Raw genomic sequence first — 18,938 nt, 5'->3', positions numbered from 1 at the left:
TTTGGGCATGTAATAAGAATGGAGCCAACAAGGACAGCCTATGTTAACTTGGAGAGACATGTGGCAGGAAAACGGATGGTGGAAAGACCAAGAACCCACTGAATGGACAATGTAAAGATGGACATTGCAATCGAGGAAGGACACTGGAGGATGTCATTAACAACATAACTTATCTCAGTAAGACAGAATGAAAGAGGCTCGCCAACAGTACCCGGGAAACTGGAACTGTAAAATGATGATGATAATGATTATCATGATCTTAACAAAGAAATACTTTAGTACTCCCAGAAACATTAAATTTCACTATGATTACAGGATATGGAATTTCCATAAATTTCTAATGATATTATGTGATAATTCCTATAGCAAGCATTTCAAGAACAATAGGCATACATGCTGAAAATACTGTGTTAAAAAAATTCCATTCACTAAATAAAAATAATTAAACTGCCGGTCGGCGCAGCCGCATCAATGCGGCAAATTCGTTTGTTTTCACTCTGCTGATGAACATAGTTATTTCCCGCCTTGGGAGCCAAGGTATGCTATGTTAATTATATGACCACTAGATTTCAACTCAATTGATCGCTTATCTGCCTCTTGTGTGTCATCATTGGGATATTGAATTTAACAGGTATCATGTCGCTGCACTGAGTGAAGTGCGCACCCACTCCCGAAACAGCTTCTTTTGCACTTGATATAGGACGTGTTTGCCCCTTGTGAGCTTGTTTTATAGTTCGTGCAGATCGTCCGTTTAAGTATTATTCATATAACTCTTCTAACTGTAAATGTTCCAATATTATTTTTCACATCGGCAAGTATGTTTCACAATAAATATCGATTTCATTTCATTTCAGTAATGATAGGAAATTCCATTCACTAAATAAAAATAATTAACGCTCCGGTGAGCACACGGCCACACTCAATGCACTTGGTGTAGGACACAGTCCAACAGATCGCAGTTATGAAGAAGGGAACATTCTCACTTTAGTTAATGGGACATCAAACCCAGACAACTTGACCCCGAGCATACCACAAGAAGATTTTAAAATGAGTCGCACCTGTTTCATTGTACAAGCACATCAGGACTTATGATAATTTATTACTAAACTTTCTACTGATGCAAGTTTTACAAAACACAGTACCTGTTAACTTAGTAATAAGACGTTTTTAAACTTAAAATAAGAGTATCAACAGTGTAACATTGCAATCAAATGAATAAATATGTGAATGAACATCAAGATCAGTGACATAATGAACTGGTGAGCATTTTAGACTTTTAAATTTCTCTTCCAAGTATATTTTAATACTATAACGCATCAATGTAATTTAGAACTAGTCATTCAAAATTAGAATAGGTAGTGTTTTAAATATTATATGTTATCTTTAATAAGACTAAGGTTCTTCAGCAGCTGAAGATGACCCACACATAGGGTTGAAACCGGTACTGCAATGTAAAAATATTTTAAGTACCTTATAATAAATAACAGTGTTGATTAGGTGGAAAGTTCCAATCTTTATACTTGCGATCATAGAAAATTCCTTTTGTTTTGTTCGTGAATTGTTTCTTGATCTAAACAAACGTTCGAAAGATTACTTATCTATTTTTTTGAAAAGGCTGAAAGATTGGCAACCATGAAGGACATTCTCCTTCTAGAGCTTTCTGATGATGATCCAGATCTTCAACCTGAATTCCACGATGACGAGGATGGCGATCACAGACACGTAGTTGTGGTGGAGGAAGAAGAGGATAAGGATATGGATCAGTCAGTAGATTCAGGAGCAGGTGAACCTGACAATGATGGAGATTATTTCAGATTTTATTTAGTAAAGACTTTAACACAATCTGGTGTGGGAAATTGGTTATTGAAGCAGTCAAAATTAGGTCTAAAAATATAATAAAAACTTCTCCTGGTCCAAAACGAGTTGCAAGGGATACTAGAACTGAACTTGATGCGTTTCTAAAATTCTATGATTTTGATGTCTTGGACAATATCATTTCATGAGCTAATATTTTTATTGACAAATTGCTCTCCATCACTGAATTTGTGTGTGAGTGACAGACTGCAATGATAAAATGAGAAGAGATTTAATGACCTTTTTTTGGGTTTTATTCCTGATTGGGGTGAAAAAAAGAAAGATGCACTTACGCTGAAGAAATATGGAAAGTAGATGGCACTGGTATGCCCATCCTAAGCTGTATTCAGTTTCAAGCCATTTTGTTTTTTGATGCGAGCACTTCGATTTGATAATCTGCACACTTGTTAAGAACAACAACAACGATGTAATAAGCTAGCAGCTATTAAGAAATAGCATACAAGCTTCCTGAACAATCGTCAATTGAATTATTATCACAGTGAGTTTGTGACAGTAGACGAGATGCTCACACGATTTCGAAGGCGCTGGGGTTTCGTGCAGTATATGCCAAACAAAGCAGCCAAATATGGCATAAAATATACGCCCTGTGTGACAGCAAATCATATTGTGTATCTAATTTGGAGCTGCATTGTGTAGTTCAGAAACCAGGTCCTTTTGTGACATCCAAGAAACTATTTGATATTGTAAAAAGATTGACTGTTTTGATAAAAAATTCTAACCGAAACTTTACCACCAACAACTAGTGCTCCAGTTATGAGTTGGCAATGTATCTTCATGAAAATGGCCTCATATTTTCACATTTTTCCCAAGTATGTGCATTTAAGTGATATTTTCTACATAACCGCATTCCATATGGCGCGCGCCTGTCTGTGTAATTCCTCAAGGCGCACCCACCGGAGGGTTAAATATTTTACAAATTATCAAGCGTAGTAACAAGGCTATTTCTTAAAACAAATTTTATTAAAATAAGTTATTGATTACGGAACTACCACATGCAAGTATAATATTATTATCAGATTCCCTCAGCTGTGATCCTCTTTTTTGTGAATGCTGTACAACAACCAAAGACTGGCCCTTACCATATGTTTCATCCTAAAAGAATATATTCTACAAGCTCAATGAAAATATCCTATATTTCTGTTATCTTAGCAGTGTAGTAACAACAGATAGCTAACTATCTGCAGGAATCACTAATACAGTACAGAATGGAGCACCGTATTATCATCTTGTGAGAAAACTTCTTTGGAATAAGCAAATTCCAAAGATCCAAATGAACATTCTTCAGGAGTTTCTTTGCACTGTACTAGTTCCCACATACAGTTCAGAAACCTGCATTCAAACGAACAAAAATATCTGCAAACTACAAGCAGTGGAAATGTTCTTAAGAACAATAATTCAGAAGACAAGGAGAGACAAAATAAGAAACAATGAGCTATGCCATCTTTTCCAAGTGAAAAAACCCCTTAGTGAAAACCCCTTTGTGAATTGGTTACGTCATCTCAAAAGAATAGACCCGCAAAGAACAGCAAGAGTGTGGTATGAGAAGGGAATCGAAGGCAAAAGATCAAGAGGTTGGCCAAGGAAGAGATAGATTGATCAGATTAAAAATGATCCAGTTTAAAATTTGTATTATTTGCCCTAGACTGGGCCCTGACATACAGGCCACACTGCATGATTATTGGACGAAAGGTCTCAGCCCAGAACAATATCCTTCGTAAACATTGCTTGACCAAGCAGAGCGCTGAGGACATCTACAAAGCAACCCCTACTGAGAAACTTTACTGCCTGACTGATATTGCTACCACTACTAAAGGTATTTCTGGGCCGATGACCTCGATGTTAGGCCCCTTTAAACAACAAGCATCATCATCATCATCATCATCATCATCATCAAAGGTATTTCTGCATATCATCCACACTCGAATCTACCTCAAATGCGAACACCAAGTTGGACATAGTTTGGCTTTAGAAATAATACTTTATTAACAGTAATAATGGACTGGGTACTCGTGAGGCTCTTTTCTCCTTGAATGTTTTGACCCAGAGATGCCTAGATATGAATGTAGATGTGCACGCTTGTTCCATCGACTACCGAAAAGCTTTTGATTGCGTATCTCATGCAAAACTTGTTGAAATTTTAAAATCTACTGGTGTAGATGTTGGTGATCTTTGTATCATTACCCATATGTACTGGAATCAAACAGCAGAGGTCAAAATAGAAGGAACTACTATTGAGGACATAGCTATACGAAGAGGTGTCCACCAGGGATGTGTCGTGTCCCCACTCCTTTTCAACATCTACTCTGAAGCTGTGTTCAGAGAGGTTATGGAAGATGTTAATCTAGGTATCAAGATCAATGGCTATGTCATTAATAACATCCGATTTGCTGATGACACGATTGTGTTAGCCAGCAACCCTAGTGATCTTCAAATCATTATAAACAACATCGTGAGAACCAGTGAAACCTATGGTTTATCCTTGAATATTAACAAGACCAAGCTGTTGTATTCTCAAAAACACCAAAAGAGGCCTCCCTTTACATCAACTACAACATCGTTCAACAAGTATCTTCCATCAAATATCTTGGAACTCTAGTGAACCAGCATTGTGATTCAAATTGTGAAATCTTATCCAGGATTGGACAAGCAAAAAATATGCTCAATACCATGAGGACCTTATTCACCAGCCGAGAACTCAACCTCCAGCTCAGAATTCGAGTGCTGCATTGTTATGTCTTTCCTGTCCTTCTGTATGATTTCGAAGGATGGACGCTTAGCCCTTTATTGGAGAAGCAGATTGAATCTTTTGAAATGTACTTATACAGAAGAATACTCCAAATATCTTGGGTAGAAAAGAAGACAAATGAAGAAGTCCTCAACATCTTGAACAAGAAGAAAGAGGTTCTTATAACCATTAAGGAGCATAAGCTCAGCTACCTCGGACACATCATGAGAGGTGAACAATACGAACTTCTCCGACTGATCATTCAAGGGAAGATTGATGGGAAAAGATCTGTGGGAAGATGGAGAAATTCCTGGCTGAAAGACTTGCATCGGTGGTATGGACATATTACAAGTATGGACATATGTCGATAGAAATCTTACGTGTTGCCATTTCGCGTGTAATCATAATCAATTGGATCGCCAACCTTCGGAGGGAGATGGCGTCATAAGAAGAAGATATTCGTAGGCAAATGGCGGCAAGATATAAGAGGACAAAGGTGGAAAAACAGGAGCACTTGGACTTCGACCACCTCCTAAAAGATTAAAATCAAGAAAAAGCTTCAACATCTCTACCATTTTAAATAATACCTAACCAGCAACAGCACGCCTTTTGGAGTGGATGGTTCCTCATGAATCTCCACCTCCTGGACATCAGCTCAGCTGGGCTACTTGGAGGTCACTTAACCGTTTGAGGAATCGTACTAGAAGATCTAGGGACAACTTTGAGAATTGGGGGTATTTAGAAAATCAGAGAGAACTTTGTGACTGCGGGGATCCCCACACATGTATAACTGTCAACTATGTGCAGTCCAATGTACACTTCAAGACCTTGTTCGAGCAACCAAAGAGGGAATTGCTGTCACCGATTATTGGCTGAACTTAGTATGACCGAACCAATTATTGTATATCTGTACCATGATGTGCCATGTATTTTGTGTAATGTAATGTGTAATTTATAGTTTATGTATTTTGTACTGTTCGTACTGTATGAATGCTCTGACACAAAATAATAAGTGTTTTTTGTACACTCTTGTATTTTGGTCCTTTCTTCTTTGATTGATTGCCTTGTACTGGATATGTATATTAAGTACTGGGTATACTTTTTCCTTAGAATCTTATAAACCTGAAGATCTTAGAAAGCCTGTATCATCACAAAAACATATTTCACGATTCTGGACACAGTACAACCTTTTAATCTGCAAATCTTTCACCAGTCAGTATTCTGTAGAAGTTTGTTGAACCCATGTCCTGTTTCTCTACGGGGTCAGGTATGAGGTGAGATGAATCTGTCGTGGAGGGTTTTTATGAATGGATGCCCTTCCTGACATCATCCTCATCAGAGGAGTTAATGAGATGAAATGAAATTTTAAGTTAATTCTAGACAGCTGAAGGAAAAGCACCCACACAATTGTGTGTGTCAGGACTTAATTCACTACTTACAAAAAAGAAAAATTACCTCAGTGCAGGTGAATATACATATGTACATGATCAGATGTTCTATTTTACAGTGTGGAAGAATTAAAATCTTTGTTCAAACACAAGTATACATTGTATATTCTACACTGAGGACGAGTTTTTCTTTACAGCCCTTTTGGCGGCAGCATGTTTTCGTCAGACCTGAAAGAAAACTAGAGGTGTGAATTTATGTTTGTACGTCAAAAAAGTACTAAAATGCTCTCAAATACACGTGTATACAGTTTATTTTACAAAATAAGAACTATCGTCTGAACAACATCACCCACACAATTGTGCGTGTTAGGAATTAATTCACTACGTACAAAAAAGGAAAAAAAATTTAAAAATTCAGCTCAGCACATGTGAATATACACATGTACATGATCAGATGTTCTATTTTACAGTGTGGAACGATTTAAAACAATTAAAATTTTATACAATACATTTCTCACGTAGAATACGAATTCTGCTTTCACAGTGCTTTTTGTGGCAGCACCCAACACTCCCGCATGCATTGCCTGTACGAAAACCTAGCCTGCACAATTGTGCATATCAACATTCAAAACCTCATGATATTACGTACGATGTTATAAGTTCACAATTTTACGTTTGCTAAACAATTTACACACTTCATAGATTACATTCTGATATTCAGTGAAGCTTGTAGATTAATATGAATGCCATAAATAAATATTTACTTTAGGCTTTACTGCTTCCTGCGACCTTGTCAATGAACTGCAATTTTAAACTCTTCTTCCTGCCCCTCTGGTAGCCAAGCGCAAAATAAAAACAACTGAAGTACATGCTACGTGTCCCGCACAATCACTGCAGTCTGGTCTAGCGCCAAGAAAACATCAAATAAGCTCAGACATAAATGAAATGCGAAACCTCACAATTGTGTGTACATGGTTTGAAAGGGCTAATGTGGCCGAAATATGTCCTGTTATTTTAATATGATGTTTTTTGATTTTGAATTGTAAATAAACTTATAGATATTGACTAGACAGAACCAATATACTAGTTATTCAGCTTATATAATATCATGAGATGAATGACGTGATATATGATAGTAGGAAGGGAGAGGTTGAAACCCGGTGCCAGCATATAGCCTACACTTCTCAAATAGTACCAAGGGGTCTGCTCAAGGCTTAATGTTCCCATATTCTGTAGAAGTGAGAAGCAAAATTATTCACAGAGCATCAAGAACTCGTTCGGAAGAAGATACCTGTCAGTAGTTCAGTTAGTCTAGTCCATTACATTTATTGTAGAAAGTAGGAGGTGACAACCACCTGCAAGACAGGCAATACAATCACACAAACAAACAATATTTCATTCAGGGCGAAAATCCTCAAAATTTGCTGTGTAATCAGCATCAGTAAAAGGATCATATTACTTGTATTGTAGGTAGTTGTCAGTTTCTGAAAGAGGGCAAAGAATTATACTTGTCTCGAAGCAGCAGATTATCCACTGTGCCAGCAAATAGTAGAACAGCAGAAAGATACACAGTTGATGTTGTGAGGATGGCACAGATTGTTCCCACTGGAATTGACTTTTGTGCATCTGCCAAGTCCCCAGAACGGTTGGATCCAGCCATTATACCTGTTTAAGAAAATCAAAAGTATAATTAAGTACATCCTTTTTTATTTTAAAACTGTTAGGTCCTTCAGTCTGTCAAAACTAATTTATGAATGCCTAAATTTAGAAACTACCTGAGAAAGGAAGCATATGATAACAGATTTATATCTGAAAAAAAAAAAAAAAATTAAGAACATTTAAGCTCTTAAAGTCTTTAGGCTTTTTCAATCGAGAAATTGCCAGCATTTTTTCCCAGTGTAGCAGTGGGCTCATCTTTTTCCTATTATCATACATTTTACTTATTCATAAATTAGTTTTGAAAGTCTGAAGAACCTAACAGTTATAAATTAATTGAGTCAAAACTGAAAAGGAACAGCTTCAAAAAGCAACAAAAAATATTTTATCATATACCAGTAATTTTAAATCCTTAATCCACAGAGGGAGGAAGAAAATGTTTCAGTACAATATTTTCATCTTGAAATGAGTTTGTGAAGCACTTAATTTCTACTAGCTCTAGTACATTGCAAACAAATTTCAATTTAGTTCTTTTTTTCTTTGCTGGAACAAGTGATACTAAAGCAGAATTATTTACTAAGAGTTAGGTGGGGAACAACATAAAAAGGAACATGATGGTTGCAAAGTGATCTCAGTTTACCAAATGTTAAATGGGAAGGTAACAACGTGAATCACAGAAAGTATGACCAACAAATGGTAAATACGGTAAGTTAATCTGGGAAGGAGAGCTGAATTAGAAAGTGACAAAACCAATTAGAGGGGAGAATATCCTAACCATGGTGTTGATAAAACCAGATGAGCTTCATAGAAAAACTGAAGTGATAGATGGTATAAGTGATCATGAAAGTCTTTTGGTCATAGTTAAAAATAAATATGATAGAAAGGAAGGTTGTAAAAGCAGGACTATGGAAAATGGTAAATAAAAATGTAAATAGGCTAGGGGATGGGTTTAAAGTAATTGGTGAGGAGTGTTAAGAAAGATATTTACTTTTAACTCTTAAAGGTTGGAATTTAATATATTAAATGGTCAGAGATCGAGCATCACCGGCGCACGTACTAATAAAATCTCAACAGATGGCAGTAAACAACATTCATAGGTCTGGCTGAGGGGGAGAATCCTCGAATAGAGTTGCATTATCTCCCTGCTAGCTTTTTATAAGCTGTGAGAGGCTATCGTGTTCAGTCAAGTGTGCGTCAGGAGTTTTGAGACCAGCTTTTTTGTGATTTATATAGCTATTTTGCGACATGGTTAGTAAGAAGAGAGTCAGTGAGCAATAAATTGCTTCAATTTTGGACTCTAGGGATGTAGATGAAAATGATTTTTCGTTTGAAGAGTCTGGAGATGGAAATATAAATAGTGAGTCTTCTCAATACAAGAGAGACTCAAGTGCCACGGAGACCGAAAAACCTGACAAAAGCAATGACGTGATTAACCTGGACCCAGGACCTTCAAGTACTGTTTTGATATATAATATTAATCAAGGACCAATTTTACATTCACATTTTGACATGGTGATTGAGCCTACAGAGCACTTTTCGTTATTTTTCTGATACCAAAACTTTGATATAACTCACCAGGAAAGAGTAATTCAGGGAAATAAACGGAAACAACAGGCAACACCTCCAAGTAGAAGATGTGGAATCAAAGACTGGCCATCTGCAACACTATCTGATATAAGGGCTATGATTAGCATAAAACTTATTTGTGGAATGACTCTTATGCCTTTTTTTGTGCTAACATGCCATCATGAAAAAAATTTGATAATACACTACGGGCCTCTGCGATGGAGTACATCCAATATTCAATTTAAGTAATTAATATTTCATACATATGCATGTTTATAGCTAGTGTTCGATAATTCTGGATGAGTTTTAATTTACGATATTTTCGGTCTGCATACAGACATAAAGCGCTTCCGCCTGCATAGGATTAAAGGTGATAAGGAATGGTAAAGACTGACTAGACTAAGAAAGAGGTGCAAATTAGGCAGAAATAGAGTTAGGAATGTCTCAGGAAGTAAGGAGAGATTGAAGGAATTTACTACAAAATTGGTTTTAGCAAAAAATTCAACTAAGGATAAGATGACAGCAAGCATTATTGGCAGTAATATGAATTTTAGTATAAAATGGAAGGGTATGTATAGGTACTTTAAGGCAGAAAGAGGTTCTAGGAAGGACATCCCAGGGATCGTAAATGACCAAGGGGAATGCATATGAGAGAATCTACAGACAGCAGAAGTATCTAGTTAGCTGTATGTTAAGAAAGATGACCTAAGTGTAATATCCAGACTGAGAAGGTGACTAATACTAGGAAGGTACTAACATTTACTTGTGATGATAAAGACAAAAATGATACAAAAGCTGAAAGCTAAAAAAGCAGTCGGAATTGATAAAATTCCTGGGGATATAATAAAGGCAATGGCTAGGGATATAGTACTATATCTGAAATACTTATTTGATTTTATTTGATTACTGTTTGCATGAAAAAGTGATACCAAATGAATGGAGAACTGCTATAGTAGCCCCAGTGTGTTTAAAAGAAAGAGTAAGAAATACAAAGCAGATAACTGCAGGTCAGTCAGTTTGGCATGTGTTGCCTGCAAGCTCTGGGAAAGCATTCTTTCCGCTTAAATCAGACATGTTTAGAAAAAATTACTAACTGGTTTGATAGAAGGCAGTTCGTGTTTAAGATAGGTTATTCCAGTGGCCTCAACTTGCAGGATTCCAGCAAGATATAGCAGACATTTTAGATTCTGGTGGGTAGAACATGGGAGACTACTGAAGAAAATGAGGGCTACCGGTATTTGGTGGCTAAATTTCTAGAAAAGAGAACTTAAGAGAATTAGAGTGGGTGAAGCATTATCTAATCTTGTATTGATTAATAGGAAGGCTCTGTAACGCAGTATTATTGGACCTTTATGTTTTCTTAATGTATGAGTAAATAAATGAAATCACAGATATGACTTTTTGCAGATGATATTATTTTATATAGAGTAATACGATAAATATGTTACAGGATAGTGGGTAACTGCAAGAAAGACCTCAACGATATTGTGAGATGGACAGAAGACAATGGTACAATGGCCAACAGAGTGAAAACCAGGTTATAAGTTTCACCAAGAGGAGAAGTCCCCTCAGTTTTTAAATACCATGTTTATGGGGTGAAAGTACCTCATGGGGATTTCTGTAAGTATCCGGGTATTAACATAAGGAAAGATCTTCATATGGATAATTGCATTAATGAGGTTTTAAATAAATGTTACAGATCTCTTTACATATGGTTATGAAGTTATTAAGAGTTGTTGTAAGGGTGTACAGAAGAGGGCATATTGGTTACAGGTAAGACCCTAATTAGAGCATGGTTCCAGTATATGGGACCCTTACCAGGATTACCTCATTCGAGAACTGGACAAAATCCAAAGGAAAGCAGCATGATGTATTCTAGTTGATTTCTGATAAAAGAATAATGTTACAAAAATATTGCTATTTGTTTTACGTCGCATCGACACAGACAGGTCTTATGGCGATGATGGGATAAGAAAGGCCTAGGAAGTGGAAGGAAGCGGCCAAGGTACAGCCCTGGCATTTGCCTGGTGTGAAAACGGGAAACCACGGAAAACCATCTTCAGGGCTGCCGACAGTGGGGCTCGAACACACTATCTCCCAATTACTGGATACTGGCCGCACTTAAGCGACTGCAGCTATCGAGGTCGGTTGAAAATATTGCAAACATTGGATTGGAAAAGCTTGGGAGTAAGGAGACAAGCTGCTTGACTAAGTGATATGTTCTGAGCTGTCAGTGGAGAGATGGTGTGGAATGACACTAGCAGACAAATAAGTGTGAGTGGTGTTTTTGAAAGTAGGAAAGATCACAATATGAAGATAAAGATGGAATTTAAAAATAATTGAGGCAAATACTTGTTTATAAGAAAAGGAATTAGAGATTGGAATAATTTACCCAAGGAGATGTTTGACAGATTTCCAAATTCCTTGAATTAAGAAAAGACTAGGTCTTTTTGTAGGCCAAGGCCCATCAGGGCTGTAGGGCCATGGGAAGGGGTTATTCTTATTGGATCAAGCACTGGAAATAAGAGACTTTAAACTTACCCGTTACTGAAGGGAAGAAAATACCAATGAGAATCGTGAAGGTCGTCGTACAATCAGCCATCACTTGGTTGTATGTTGGCCGATCCAAAGGTTCAATATCATCAGGATCATTTGATTTTGCAATATACTGCCCAAGCTCCAAGAAACTGTCGTATATATTGTCTGTAACATATTAATCATATCTCATTTACGTGAAATAAACATCAATCCTATCATACAACAGCATATCATAAACACTCGAGAAATTTATTTTGTTCTAGGAATGTTACTCTTACCTGCCTTTGTGAGCTGTGTGCATTTAGTTCTTTTTAGCAAAATAGTGTAAAAGCTATCATTAATTCATGGAAACCAGGCAAATGTTGTACTGAAAGGGAAAAAGATTTTCTATTGAAGTAGCAGTATAAACACTCAGACTTGCAGTGGAACATTTCCTGGAGCCTCCACCATAACAACGCACCAGCTTACGTCATAAGTAACAGATATAATTCTGGATCCGTATTGACAATTGATCACTATTAAAAGTAGGAAGGATGATCTATTCAATACACTTAATTTGTGGCATCCTTTTTTTATTCATTGTGGGATAAATTTCTCCTCTTTTCAAATATGAGGTCATCCTCAGCCATAGATTCCTTAATAAGAATAACATCAAGTATAACAAAAGCAATCACCACATATAAAATTGAAAACACTTGGTGTGTCCTAGTCAGTAGCAGCAAATAGGAGGGGGAGGGGGGCTGTTGCCCCTACTCTGTGGAGAAAAAAATTCATTTTTATTCCATTTTAACCAGCTGATTTTTTTTAAAGTTTCAGCAGACTGAAGAACCTAACAGTAATTTAAAACGTCTCCTGAAACTAGGAATTATAAACATTTGTATAGCTGGTTTTTCAGCTAATTCCTTCCTTTAATTTTTTAATTGTTAAGAAAAATACTTAGAGGAAATACGCACAAAATATTGCGTTCGTTATGGCTAACCGACTAGTACAGCATCACAGCAAGAAGTGGAGACTTGCACAGCAGCGTTTTGTGCTGTGAGGAAGGGTAGCATGGGTATATTCTTGCCAAGGTCATGGACACAGGTTTGATTCACCCGCTTGCCACGCGCATTCGTAATTCTGACAGTGCACTCAGTAAATAGTCCAGCTCCATGGATAAATGGTTAGCGTGCTGGCCTTTGGTCACAGAGGTTTCAGGTTCGATTCCCGGCAGGGTCGGGAATTTTAACCATAATTGGTTAATTTCGCTGGCACGGGGGCTGGGTGTATGTGTTGTCTTCATCATCATTTCATCCTCATCACAACGTGCAGGTCGCCTACGGGAGTCAAATCAAAAGGCCTGCACCTGGCGAGCCAAACTTGTCCTTAGGCACTCCCAGCACTAAAAGCCATATGCCATTTCATTATTACCGCACTAGGCCTAAAGTTGATAGACTCGACCTTTATATTTCTATTGAAATTCGCTAAGAGAGAGCATAAAAAACTGGCCATGTTTTAGGTTTTTTCATTTTTTGATGACCCCCCCCACTAATCTAGCCCTCAGATTCTGGTACTTTTTGTTGTCTGTACATTTTTGTGCCTCCCACTCATTTCAAACTCCCAATCGCTGCTACTGGACCTAGTATTTGTTATTATAGAAACTAAAACAAATGAAACATGTCCACAAGCACACTGAGTCTTGCACAAGGTTGATGTTGATCAACTGATAATTACAAAACTAAACTGGAGCTTGTACAACAGCTTGGGTCCCTATATTGGGATAACTTGAATATGTTCGTACTGCTCACGATATCTGAGCACATGTTCATTGTGCAATGCGTTACAATAAAATTTCTAATGAAAGTGTGAAACTGGCGGAAATTTTGCGGAGATTGAAAGCGCAGTTCGGTGATCAAACACTTTCATGGCCTCATGTATTTGCTTGGTATAAGGAGTTCAAAGAAGACCATAAACGGGTTGAAAATGTCAGCTATGATCATTGTCCTTGGACAGGAATTACGAAGGAGACCAACATTTCACATGGTTTCTGAAATTGCTTCTCAGGTACAATTAAATTATGGGAGCTGTCCAGCCATCATCACAAAGGAACTAGGCTACCATGAATTGTGCTCTTGGTGGGTCCCTTGAATTCTGAATTTCATCGCCTCCTGTAATGAAACTTGGGTACACAACTACATGCACACATCAAGACAAGCCAGTAAGCAGTGGCAAAGGAAAGGTGAGACAACTCTAGTGAAAGCCAAGACTTGAGTGCAGCTGAGAAAGTGTTTGCAACCATGTTTCTTGATCTGCGTAGCATTGTACATACTGATATTTTCACGGGCGTTACACCATCAACACCCTGTATTACTGTTGAATGTTTGAGTGAGGTTAGTCATGATTATCACCGCAAATGACATGGTCAACCAATATGAGAAGTAATTCTCCTTCATGACAATGCCTGCCCCATACGGCAGCTTTCATTTGCCAGAAACTGGAAGAAATGAAGTGGACACCACTTGACCATCGTCCGTACAGCCTGGACATATCGTCCTGTGATTTTCATCCCTTTGGACCACTCAAGAGAGCACTAGGAAGCAAACTATCTGAGGATGACGTGATTGTGGAAGACTTCTTACACAATTGGCTGATGATATGACCCCACTCTTTTTAGAATAAGGGCATCAAGAAACTGCCAATATGCTGGGCTAAGTACATTCCTAAAGCAGAAGATTACATATAAAAGTGATGTATACTTGGTTGTTTTGTAACTGCAAATAAAAATTTAAAACTAAAAGTCTTGTTTAAATTTGATCCGCCTTCATAGTTTGCTCAACAGGCTGACAGAAATAAATTTGGTTGGTTAAGTGACTGATTAAAAGTCTGGTCAAGAGTTTGCAGAGATGAGATAGTAGGCTGATTGGTTTGTGGTTCTCTATGTCAGCACTATCACTTTTCTTAAATAGTACGATGACCTCAGCATCCTGCCAAGTTTGTGGTATTCTGCTTTCCTGTAGGCATTCATTCAAGAGATATAACAATGCCTTCATGGGCACTACACCATCAACACAATATACAGTACTACTGTTGACTTTTTGAGAGAGGTTAGACTTAAACTTGGGTATTTTACTCTTTACTCTGTCACTGCCAGGTGTTTTCTCATTCTTCATTTTCTGGAGAGTTGCATGAAGTTCTGGTCCATCAATTTCTCGCAGCTCTTCTGAGTTAACATACAAATTTCTTTTTCCTTCATCAACTACTAAATCTCTAGGTTCAGAAACTGATGAGCAAGGAAGTTATTTGTAGAATGCTTGGATTACTCTTATAACTTTATACCTCGTAGTGGTGACTTCTAATTCCCATTTTTTATTCTTGTCATTCTTCTCCCCATTGATGATCTTCCTTTAGGAACTTTCATGCTCTTGTTGTTCTCAGTGGTGTGAATAACCAATACTTTGTTGAAATTCCTTAGATCTTTCTGGATTACATTCTTAATAACTTTGTTGAGCTCATGATAAGTGGCACTTCTATACCTTTCCTCAATAAGTAAGGTTGTACTGTGACAGATCTTGCTGGATTTCCTTGGCTGTGTCTGCATACATTAGGCTTTAGTTTCCACCTGGATGCTATGAGTGATCTTTGAACATAAGTCATCAACTTTCAACCCAGACAGATGCTTAGCTGACTCGACTTCCCTCTTATTGAACACAATAATAACTAAACTTACGTCGTAATGGTCCACCTTTTCAATACTATATTATGCCATTTTTACATTACATTTCTAATCTAGGAACTAGTTTCGGCCTTGGCTGGCCATCATCAGTCTTAATGCAAAACTGTACAAACACATCCAATAACTAAAATAAATATACAAAAACACACAAATGACATTAAAAAGTGTTAAACATCTGGGATGAACTATGTGCACAACATGTAAAATATGACGAAATAAAAATCAGGCTCTAAAATGCGTTGCATCATGTTAAAATGTTCCATTAGTGCTTGTTGTTAAAATATCATGAAAATGCAGAAAAGTTCCTCTGTTGGAGAGTGTCAATGGTTGAATGAAGGACAGCATAAGACGATATGGTTAAATAACTGGCACGTTCTTAATTTGCAGCTGGTAGACATTCGCAATTCAATGCGGGGTCCATGAATTTAGAAACCATTAGTACGAGGCACACAACAGTAGGCCATGCACCACATGCTGCAACGAAAGGTTAATGGGCCAATAGTGGTCATTCATGCTCTAGAGTTGAGAGATCTTGGGGTTATATCTCAGAGTGTATTGTATCTCTCCAAAAGAAGAAATATCAGAGGCAAGAAGAGCTATACCAAACAGTATTTCACAAGTAATGGTTCCCAGACATGAAAATGAGCTGGAGAGTTCTACATATACAAATAAGAGAACACTTTCTTACCAAGGAAGACTCCACTTGCGAGACCCTTGATGCCGTTCACTATAGAAACTTCATTAGCTTCATAGTAAGGTTCACAGGATCCAGCGGTATTGTTCAGTGTATTACTGCAAAACAGTTTGTGTAAAGTGCCGTTAACGTCCTTGTTGCACTCGCTGATATCAATGTCCTTCAGTAACCGCTTGCCCAGAACACACATACTGTAAAAAAGGAAAGTATTATTCCATGATCAGAAATATGTAAAATTAACTCTAAAATTTCAAACTACTGACTCTCAATGACAAAATATTAATGTTTTACTGAAAGACTTATGCATATATTCAGTAAAAAAAAAGTGTTTTATTGATAGAAAAATTTATTATAAATATTCCAGCAGATTCACAAATTGAATTTTCAGTTTTGATTCTCGCAAGTTGGTACCATGCCCCCCATGTTTCATAGGCTTCATGGGTTCTAATGCAGCCAGAAGCAGGAAGTTGTGCATACTTCCAAATGTTTCCAATGTCAGATAATCAGTTTTATATCCACTCTGTAAAATGCAGGTGTTATCATGCGTTTTGAACTAATCTACAGCATGTTAAATCAGTGCAATCACTGTTCAAAATGAGTAAACTCTGCTTCTGATCGTGTAAAAGACAAAACTAGCACCAAAAATACAGGTGGTGAAGAGGATCATGAAGACCAAAGATCTGCGGGGTCAAAAGGAAGCAGATTCTGATAATGACTGGCCAGAAAATGACAGTTTTGCAAAAAATGACTTCTGGGAGAGAAAGAAGTGGATGGTGACAATTAGAGTATGTCAGAGTGTATGTGAGAAGTGTAGAAATTGCTGTACAAGCACCTACAAGGTGAGTACTGGACCTTTTCTCCCAGAAAAAGAGCAATGGAACTAAGAAGTGAGAAATTTTGCATTAACTGATTGCAGCTGTTTGACCAGTTTTAGTATGTGTAACTAACCACATAATTTTGTTAATTAAGAAAGAAAAGACAAGTTTTAAAACCAAACACATTTTTTAGGGAAGCCAAAAATCATCCAAATTTGATATTATTTTCACAAATCATGTTGTAGTTCCATACTTTTATGTCTTCCATACTTTTATTTCTTTTAGGGTTTAGAACATAATTAATTTACACAAATCCTGACAGGTACCCCTCATCATGTGCTATATCATTTTACATTTTTTTTTACTAAACATTGTTTTAAAAAGTTACTTAAAAAATTTACAACCAGTATCAATTTTACAGTCACCCTGTGCGTGACTGACTTTATGCATGCACCACTTTGAGAAGATTAACACTTTCAACTCTATGCCCGTACGGGATATGGGCGCACTGCTTTCCTGATTATTTTTGCGCTTGTCTATAGGCAGCTGAGCATATCTCATATGGTTTCCGTCCCTGGCTTGGAGGTATTAGTTTATCTAGTGCCTACTAGAATGCAGCAATTATCGGGAAGTTCAAACTTAACGGCAAGAAGGATAGTTTCTCTTTGCCATGACCTTTACCGAAGCACTCAATGTGCCAAGTGCTCACTGTGCCAAATCTGTTGCGTTGTCAGCTGTGTTACTGTACTAATATATCCTCTCGCCATCTTGTAACATCTTGGATATTTCATCAGGAGGAGCGGGTTCAGAAATAGATGACAGAGATGAATACTCTGCTTATGAACAGGATAACATATCAAGTGATAGTTCAGACAAGATTTTTATTTGTTACATCACTTTCAAGTGCAAGATTTTTGGCTACATTATTTTCCACTGAATACAAACGATAGAAATACTTCACCTCTCCCGAAATTTGAGCTTATTTTTTTGTTTAGACGAAGAGTACAGGCTAATGATTCACCTGTTCCACGAAAAGAAAGTACTCTAGGTGGTGGTGCAAGGAGTTTAAGGTTAGACTGTGCATAGCCCAAAGTTTTAAGGGCTACTATACCAAAACAAATTGTATTCCTAAATAGGTAAATTTTGTATTTTAAATGGACATGTATTTATTTGTGGTTTAAGTAGCCACACTAAATTATTTATTTTTATTGTTTCAGCAGGCTTATTGGTAAAACTTGAATGTAAAAGTTCTTTTCTTGAACATTCTTATGTTTGTCATTAGACTACTACAATTAAAATACTATAGATATGTACCTCCTGATTAACATCTTCATTTTGCACACCTGACACCTTCATATGATACAAAAATAAGGTATGTACTATGTTTTTCTGTTGTGTAATAATGTATTAAAGTTCAGGGAAAAGACCCAGTGCACTGCCAGGGTCTATGTTAAAATGTGGTAGCATTGAAAGTATTAATAAACAATAATGTTATTGGTTATGTCCCACTAACTCCTTTCTTTATGGCTTGCAGAGACATCGAGGTGCTGGAATTCTGTCCCGCAGGAGTTATTTTACATGCCAGTAAATGTACTAACACAAAGTTGACATACTTGAGCACCTTTAAATACCACCAGACTGAGCTGGGATCAAACCTGCCAACTTGAGCTCAGAAGCGCAGCGTTCTACCGCGTGAGCTACTCAGCCCCGCATTCTGTATATCAGTCTCACAGAAAGTGTAGAACTATTAAGCTCCATTGCAGGAATCTTCTGCAATGCTAATATTATGAGAAAAAGAAAAATAGACTAAAATAGACTAAAAGCAGAGAATAGCTTTATAATTATTTCCTACAGGGGAGAGTTTACACTACCATATTAACTATGAGTTTTACAGGACTTCACAACACCTAATTGCACTGCATGAGGCTGACAACTTTTGTTTGAATTTAAACAATTTGAGAAGAAGTTT

At 37.2% G+C, this 18,938-nt stretch overlaps 1 protein-coding gene across 2 annotated transcripts in view; it reads right to left on the bottom strand.

Moving 5' to 3' along the window:
• Positions 1–18,938, bottom strand: part of kcc (solute carrier family 12 member kcc) — a 590,870-nt gene that overhangs the window by 82,333 nt on the left and 489,599 nt on the right. For both annotated transcript variants that reach the window (XM_067145914.2, XM_067145915.2), the window contains exons 6-8: positions 16,149–16,345; positions 11,752–11,913; positions 7,497–7,653 (exon numbers count right to left, since the gene is read on the bottom strand). In XM_067145914.2, coding sequence (XP_067002015.2) covers positions 7,497–7,653; positions 11,752–11,913; positions 16,149–16,345 — 516 coding nt within the window. The remainder of the gene's footprint in view (positions 1–7,496; positions 7,654–11,751; positions 11,914–16,148; positions 16,346–18,938) is intronic.

The sequence above is a fragment of the Anabrus simplex genome, chromosome 4 (assembly GCF_040414725.1).
Source record: "Anabrus simplex isolate iqAnaSimp1 chromosome 4, ASM4041472v1, whole genome shotgun sequence".
NCBI classification, from domain to species: domain Eukaryota; kingdom Metazoa; phylum Arthropoda; class Insecta; order Orthoptera; family Tettigoniidae; genus Anabrus; species Anabrus simplex.
The sequence above is the reverse complement of the archived record's forward strand: the minus strand, read 5'-3'. Positions and strand labels throughout refer to the sequence as shown.